This window comes from Mixophyes fleayi, chromosome 2, assembly GCF_038048845.1.
Source record: "Mixophyes fleayi isolate aMixFle1 chromosome 2, aMixFle1.hap1, whole genome shotgun sequence".
NCBI classification, from domain to species: domain Eukaryota; kingdom Metazoa; phylum Chordata; class Amphibia; order Anura; family Limnodynastidae; genus Mixophyes; species Mixophyes fleayi.
This window is the reverse complement of record NC_134403.1, coordinates 4,226,263-4,235,208: the sequence shown is the minus strand read 5'-3', so window position 1 is coordinate 4,235,208 and position 8,946 is coordinate 4,226,263. Positions and strand designations below refer to the sequence as shown.

The 8,946-nt window shown below is 36.7% G+C and overlaps 1 protein-coding gene across 1 annotated transcript; it reads left to right on the top strand.

Moving 5' to 3' along the window:
* The first annotated feature begins 434 nt into the window (after positions 1 to 434).
* On the top strand, positions 435 to 7,650 carry LOC142138981 (embryonic protein UVS.2-like). Its single transcript, XM_075196168.1, has 9 exons — positions 435 to 462; positions 2,602 to 2,736; positions 2,829 to 2,946; positions 3,609 to 3,787; positions 3,878 to 3,959; positions 4,104 to 4,231; positions 5,660 to 5,775; positions 7,178 to 7,403; positions 7,646 to 7,650. The coding sequence occupies exons 2-9, from the start codon at positions 2,610 to 2,612 to the stop codon at positions 7,648 to 7,650; spliced, it is 981 nt and encodes a 326-aa protein (XP_075052269.1). The 5' UTR covers positions 435 to 462; positions 2,602 to 2,609.
* The last annotated feature ends 1,296 nt before the right edge of the window (positions 7,651 to 8,946 follow it).

Here is an 8,946-nt window from a genome sequence, read left to right as displayed (position 1 = left end):
TCTGGACACACTGTAACATATGAGAATCTGGTCATATAACATATTTATCTGGTCTTATGGAAGTCATGTATAGCAAATAAAACATTAACATAAAATGTAGATTACATTTTTAGGAATTCCTTTATTAAACTGCAACAACTGCACTCAGGAAACTATTCAGATAAATGTATTATACATGGTTATCACATTGTAGGTTTAAAAGGATCAAGCAGAGGCCTCTTGTGAGGATACTAAGAAGAGGTCCTCAATCTGCTCTTTTCAGAGCCACAGATTGGGGGTGGGGAGGGGGCAGAATGCTGTAGGGGCAATGGAGCCAGGCAATGTTTTTTCCCTGCTCAGGAGACAATCCATATAGATGAAGTATACATTGATACCACATTATATGTACATTTGTATTTACAGCAGATACAGATGCCAGTGAACCTGAAGATATTTTCAGCAGGATTATTGAAGTCAACAAAGGTATCAACCTACTACTAAATGCTAAAATGCAATACAAAGGAGTTAGGCTAAGAAGTCTAAGGGGGAATTGAATTAGCTATAACGAGTCTATGGAAATATATTGCCTCAATGTTTTTTCTCAAATCTCTGCTCATTCTTCCTATCATTTCATAGAGATGTGGGGAGAAAAGGACTGGAAACGTGTTACTGCATTTTCTGGCAATGTGTACAGACGGACATTGGTATGATGTCCGTCAGCACCTTGCGGATAATTTAATTCATCCCTAAATGTAGAACAATAGTATTTATGTAGAACAATGTTATTTTCAGTCGGTGTGTTGAAATGAGTCTTACATTGTACATGCATTTGTAGTTTAACTACAATAACTCTTATAAAGTAAGTAAAGTTGTGTTATTGATCTAAGAAACATATTTTTAATGGAAACAAAGATGGGTATAATATTACTTTGATATTGTTACAAGTTAGGATTAAGTTATTAATCTGACATCTCATTAACTGGTGTTTTCATCTCTGCAACTTTCTTTTTAAGAATAAGTATGTTCATTCACTACCACGCTCAATCAGACTTTCCCACAGCCTTCAAATCTTTAGATGCTCTTTGAAAACCAATCTCTCTTTTAGAGGTGACCTCATCCCCGATGACACTATTCACAATACTGCACCCTTGTAACTGTCCCAATCTCCATTCTCCATCACATTGGCTCCTCCTATTTCCTCCTATTTCAGCTGTGCCCGCTTCCACTTAGAATGTAAGCTCTGTAATGGGCAGGGTCCTTCATGCTGTTGATTTCATTTCTGCGTTTATTTTGTCTACCTTGTATGTAGCTGTTTTATGTATGTCCTGATTTTATTACTGTACAGCGTTGCAGCACTTTAAAAATCTACCATAATAATAATAGTAATAATTCTTTATGTGTGTTGCTGTGACTAACGATCCCCCTGGTGGCACCAATTCTTTGACGATTTCTCTGCATGGCTCCCTCATTTCTAATATTCCTACATGCCCAGCATCATCAGTTATTTATATAGCGCCACTTCTTACTTCAAGTACAAGATTGATAAGATCAGACTTGGAATGGTATCATCTCCCTCGACAAGCAATCAGCTCAATTCCTTCCCAGCATCCTCTGACATCCTCTTTTTATTTGATTTCACAAATGAAGATGAAGTATCTACTCTTTACTTATCTTCCTGCTCTACCTTCTGTCCTCTTGATTCTATACCTTCACCATGTCTCTTGTGCTCATTTCACCTCCAAATACAAATAAAACAGAGTTAATAATATTCCCACCCAACAAGAGAAGTTTCCTACTTGACATTTCTATTTTGGTTGACAACATGATCATAAACCCCACACCACAATCTTGCTGCCTTGGTGTGATCTTTTACTCAGAACCATCCTTTTTTTGCCCACATGACTCTATATTTAAATCATGGTGCAGACTTTTAAAAGAACTTTGCTAAAATACACCCATATCTTACACAAGACACTGCAAAACTCTAATTCATGCACTCATTATCTCCCGCATTGACTATTGCAAATCCCTCATTACTGGTCTTCACCAAAACAGACTCAAGCCTCTACAATCCATTTTGCACACAGAGGCTAAATTGATTTTCCAGGCAAATCATTCTTCCTCTGCTGAGCCACTCTGTCAGTCTCTACATTGGTTGCCTGTTTTTTTACCAAATTCAATATAAAATTATTCTACTAAACAACAAGGTCATTAACAAAACTGCACCAGCATTCACCTTCTTACTTTTACCACCCTTTGCACAATTCCCACAAGACAATAACACTCTGACCCCTGACCAACATTGCTATGGGACTGGATCATATTGCATACTAATAACTTTTACCTTTGCAATCTGTCTGGACCGAAATGCAATATGTAGACCTAACCTAATGTATCAAACTCCCATTGTCCCTTAGATTGTAAGCATGTAAGCAGGGCCTTTCTACCTCTTTATCTGTATTATCCAGTATTGTATATTATTGTGTTTGTCCCCAATTGTGGGCTACAGAATTTGTTTGTACTATATAAAGAAATATTGATGATGATGATGACATGACATGCATTTTGCTCATAGTAAATTAACATTTAAATGCTTCATGTCTATTTTTCTGATTAATGCAGGTTATAACATGACAAGACAGCAAGGAGACATTGTTATAAAAACTGGGCGCAGCGCTTCCAAGTGTTCAAAATGCCTGTGGCCTAAATCTGAAGATGGGACTGTCCCTGTTCCATACACCTTATCCCCTGATTACAGTGAGTTTCCTCTTCCATATGGTTTACTAATGTTTTCATGGCCATCTATTGCTCTAATCTATTAATAAATGTGCATCATTCTTTCTCCACAGATGACAATCAACTGAAGGTGTTTACAAATGCTATGCAGGAGTATGAGACATTAACCTGTGTGAGGTTTATACCTCAGACAACAGAGACGGCTTTCCTCAACATTGTCTCTTCAGAGGGGTAGGTTCTTCCATTCTGTCTATGTCAAAAAGGAATTATTATTATTAAAGGTTTATTAAGAGGAGAGATGAGAAAAATAGTTCAATATTGCTTGGAATTATTATTATTATTATTATTAATATTATCATTATTATTATTATTATTATTATTATTATTATTATTATTATTAGCACTGACATATTACACAGTGCTGTACATTGACAGAATCATGATACATACAAATGACATAAAACAGAAGGTAAAGAAGGCCCTGCCCTAATGGGCTTACAATCTAGGTGTGGGGAAGACTTGATACAAAAGGGAGTGGAATAACAATTGTATCAGCTGGTGGAGAAAGTGTGTGTTATTATAGTAAGACAGAAGCATTATCAGCCAACAATAATAAAGCAGTCATTGGTGACCCAAAATATTAACCAGTTACTTTAAAAATCTTAACACAGTCAGCAGATGTCAACCATAGCTGCCCTTCACTATTTATTGTGGGGTTTGCAAACTTCAGGGATCTTGAATCAATCTGGACACTGATTTGCAGGGAAACAAATACCATGGCAGATTTGCTAATCTATATTCTCGAGTGCAAAGCAAACAAAAAACAAATAAATAAAAATCAAATGTATGCTGTAACCATTAACAAACTCTCATTGCTTCCTTACTGTTTCCAGCTGTGAGTCATTGGTTGGACGAACAGGTGGAGGTCAGAAGGTTGGAGTACAGACTGGTGGTTGTGTGATTAGAGGGATTATACAACATGAACTAAATCATGCCCTGGGATTTTACCATGAACATATGAGAAGTGACCGCGATGACTATGTCGACATCATGTACCAGAACATCTCACCAAGTACTGTGCACAAAGCAATTACATAAATATTCATTTTGAGTTGTTTTCATTGATGCATGTGGTGTTGTAACTGGGCATTTCCTGTTGCAGTGTGGCGGCCTGATTTCAAGTCCACAGACACTAATAACCTGGGTCTGGAGTATGACTATGGCTCAGTGATGCATTATGGAAGGTAAGTTAATACCCTTTGCTATGCACATTTTTATTATATTATAGATGATGGTGCTGGAATTGATTAGAACACATTGATGTTGGAATATTCCTTTTTATGATGTATCATTCTGGAATGTACTGATGTCTTTTGTCTGTGTGACAGGTATACATTTTCTAACACTTCAAAACAACCTAGCATTGTACCCAAGCCAGACCCCAACGTGCCTATAGGACAAAAGAATGGATTAAGTATCTTGGACGTTTCCAAAATTAACCGGCTTTATCAGTGCCGTAAGTATTGATAGATATATGATTCTCAACAATGGCCTAATCTGTCTGCAGTTTGTATGTCCTTCTCTTGTTTGCGTGGGTTTCCTCCGGGTGCTCAGGTTTCCTCCCACACTCCAAAAACATACCGGTAGGTAATTTGGCTGCTATTAAATTGCCCTTAGTCTCTCTCAGTCTGTGTGTGTATGTGTGTGTACGCTAGGGGATTTCAATTGTAAGCTCCAATGGGGCAGGGACTGATGTGAGTTCTCTGTGCAGCGTTGTGGAATTAGTGGCGCTATATAAATAAATAGATGAAAATGATGATATGAGGCCTCAATTAGATTTAGGAGTAAATCCAGCTTGCACCTTGGCATACCATGTTGGCTGCATGGGGGGAAGGGTAAGCTCCTATCTCATCTCTAAACTGCAGTGTAATGTTATAGTTGCTAATATATTTGTGCTGTGTGCCAAAGGTAATTAAAGAATATGTAGAGGCAGGAGAGAAGTTCAAATGACTATGAGATTATTTGAATATAATGTAAACATATACAGTTACCAATGATCATATTCAGTGAAAGCACAGCTTGCAAATGGTTTGTAAACTAAGAACAGAGTAGTCTAGTAGTGGCTGTATCTGACAGCTATAGTGAATAAATGATCTCCAGAGACATTGCAGACTCATTGTTTACAAGATACAATGTTGGTAATGGAGAATGACCAAACTTCCTTATGTTACTGCAAAACTTCCAGCACAAGTGAGACCAGCCCAGAGCCTCTCAGTGCCATAATCAGTAGGTAGTGATATAGAAAGATTTCCTTCCTAGCCAGCTGACCAATGTTTAATAGACTGTTCAATGTTGAAAATGCTCTACACACAGGTAGATATCACAGTAAGCAGAAAGCCAAAATGCTGAGTTGGAGTAGTAATGCTGGTGCCAAGGTCCAGAGTCAGAAGTCTTTGTATGCCCTTAGTCAGGGAATAAAGAGCCATATTTGAAGGTGAAATCAATAAACTGAAGAACTCCAGAGGGGAGACTGTACAGGAGTCAAGAATAAAACTCACTGACAAAGCTGCAAAGAACAGGAGGGTCTTTTAAACTCCAAAGGTCCAATCAGGTCAAAAGAGAAGCATACCTTAATTTATTGAGACAGGTGTATACTAACACATGCCTACCTGAGCTAAAGTGGCAATCCCAATATCCTAACAGGAAGAGTGTATTTTCCATGCATTGAAAACAACTTGTATTTGCACTCCTTACAAAGCGCCATGGTTTGTCCAGGTGTAAGTTTCTACCTTGAAGAGAGATTCCTTCCTAATTCTACATGAGGCTCATAAAGTGTCTAGGTGAAGTTATCTGTCACATATATAGTAAATCAAAATTAACTAATAACTGGACATACTTCACCAAGTCTACAGTAATTGATTAAAATCCTTTTCTCCCTTCATAGATGTTTGTGCTCATTTACTTACGAACAAAAATGGAATATTGAAATCAGCCAACTATCCCTCAGCCTATCCCAATGATGCCAGCTGTGTTTGGTTGATCAGAACAACCACTAAAGGGGTACAGTATAGAATGCTTGGAACAGGTGACAAAAAGAAGACAAAGGAAATAGATATAATTTCTAAAATCAGTTCTGTCACTTCCGGGGACATGAAATCCAATACACCTGAAAGATATTCAGATCAGATCTCACTGCATTGAAATGGATTTTCATCTATCATGATGGAGCTTCACAAGATCCAATCACCAGCTAATAAGTGTAATATATGTCTATTATGACACTACACACACAGTGATATAAGTAGCGTTAGATGCCTTTCTGTCCTGACTATTTGCAGGTAAGGACACACACACGTTATATTTACTCAGACGGATCTCAAGGTGCGTCCATCTGTACATCACTAGCATTGGCGCCAAGTGTACATCAGATATAAGACGTTTGTGTATTTAGCCCCACGATAACCTATAGAAAGTATAGGGATGTCACAGACTTAGTAGTAAATGCAAAAGCCACATTACTCTATATGTTCACAATCTAATAATGTGTCATACACAACTGAGATTAGTAGCTTTACAGTTGCTAATAAATGTGATATGTTCAATTACCTTAATAAATGTATATAAGTACAAACACAAATATCATTGCACCTCACTGAACCAGCCCTCCTAGCACCCACATCAGATACCTTCCTACTGGTGTATCTGCAGCTATGTCCATGTCTACTACAGTCTCAGTTATGTGACTATTCCTTACTTACTGTACTCGGCCTATGTTTGCTCACATGTTCCCTCCACCGTTTCATTAGTTGTAAGTGTAAGATGCATTGTAAGCTGCATACAGACGTATCAGTATGGCTTTTATACATATGCTCAGTAAGAAAATGTGTATTTTACACAAATAAAAGAGACAACTCTGCATGAGCCCCACAGTGTTCATCGTGCATTACAAAATCACAAGAACCTATAGAGTTTGGGTCCGAACCAGATATATTTCTTGGAAATTATCAACCTTCACTTAATAAGTAAGGAAAAGGCAGATTTATAATAGGACCTATAGATGGTGCTCCCCTGAATAAGAATAATCATTTATCAAACAAAATAAAGTGTATTCCTATAGGGGCACTCGGGGGCTGAAGTATTTTAAAACACCTGCTGCTCAATTCAAAATGCAATGCTTCTAGTTATAGTTCTACAATACTCTAGGGGATAAGTGATTATCCCCAATCACTTATCCCCTCTTTTTTTTATCCCCCTAAAAGAATATTTGTCTAGATTTTGTGGAGCGTAGGACAGGAGAAAGGTCCAGGAATATTTGTGGACATTTCAAAAAGAGAATTGAGAAGCTTTAATCACATATTGATCACATCCTCTATGCAGTAAAGTCCAGCTTGGCATAAAAGTGTAAATTAAGTTACACGGGGTCTTATTTCTTAAACTAACATTATTAATGTTTAATATTTAGATCACCCTGGATTTTAATGGCTTTGATGTCGAATACTCAGCTGATTGTGTATCTGACTACATCAAGATTTATGATGGTCCCAGTAGGACATCTCCTGTGTTGCTGGACAAAACATGTGGGACAGGACCGATCCCTCGCATAGTTGCTTCCACTAACCAGATGCTGATTGAGTTTGTCAGTGACAGCAGTGTTACTGGGGTCGGCTTTAAAGCTAAATATAGCTCAGGTATTGTATTCAGATTTTAAAAACGGCTTATATGTCCCTTGTCCTTGCACAGTTTTATCATATGGACATTATACTGTATATTAATGAGAACAAAGCCATTCTTTAACCTCATATACTTGGTAACTGTTGTATATAGTTATGTGTCTTCTATATATGATTATTACATAATATGCAGGTAGAAGTATGTACATATGTGTGATCATTTAGTTTTCTAACTCCTATTTCTTTCTCTTTCTTTACAGTATAATTGTGGGATATTACACACCGGACAATGTCATATTGCAATAAACAGAATCATTAATTGAGGAAAAAACTGACTTCACAACTGAGGCAAAACTCACAGTACAATTTCCTGTCTATACATAGCGAAGCAAATCTATTTTTTCCAGAAGATTTCTAATAAAAACCATAAAGAAGAACAATGTAATATCTATATAAAATATTGTTTATAGCTTCATAGCAAATTATATTTGTATCTCTCTTACTATGGATTTGAAAACATCTTTTTTAGTAATCATAAGGACAATCGATTGTATATATAATAAAATGGTTTTCTCGTATAGTTGTGTGAGATAATTATTTTAAACACTATAAGGTAAATGTATGAATCTCCAGATTCTTTATCTCCGACGAGTTCAGCCTCTTCAGCGCTTAAATTTAAAGCTGCGCTGCCTTGTAAAGGGAAACTTCCCTTTACAAGGCAGCGCCGCTTTAAATTTAAGTGCTGAAGAGGCTGAACTCGTCGGAAATGAAGAATCCGGAGATTCATACATTTACCCCTATGTGTTATATTCAGTGACTCTAATGATCATACAAATTTGAGTCTGGAAGAGGTTGCCTTATTTCTCATAATACATAAGTAGTATTTTATAACTCTTCCAGGCAAAGATGAGGCATCCGCTAAAAAATATTATTATATTTGTCACTCTCTGACATCACTGGTCACAATTACATATACAAGTATTCACACCATGCATGTATTATAATATCTTACTTGTACTCACACAGGGGGCTGGTAGTACAGTATTTACCTATAGAACTTGTGCTATATAGAATCTCTGTAACAGAACAATCCTCCAATCTGTTTATGCAGAGAACAATGGGTGGAAACTAGTAAATCAATGGATTAAAAAAATCCCTTACATTGTCTATAATTATGGTCAGCATATTATAACATATTGATTGACAATTACAAAATGAACAGATTATAAGTACATCATGGACTATTTGTTCTCATGAAGTAAATTTAATATTTGTTGTAGCTAGTAATAAATTGTGCCTTTTAATATATTTTCTTTAAACATTTTACGTTGGGAAACTGGGTCAATTAGAAGAAGCTGCACTGGAACCTCAGGCAAAGTGCAGCTACAGGAAATGCATAAGTTAGGTGCATGTAATGCTGATATTAATAGTTATTACATGTTAATCCATATTAGATGGATGTAGATGAAATAATAATATGTGTCAGGTCAGCATAGTTGCTGTGAGAAATAGTCCATGTAGTTTAATAACAACTGTGCACCCTAAACATGATACAGAGGGA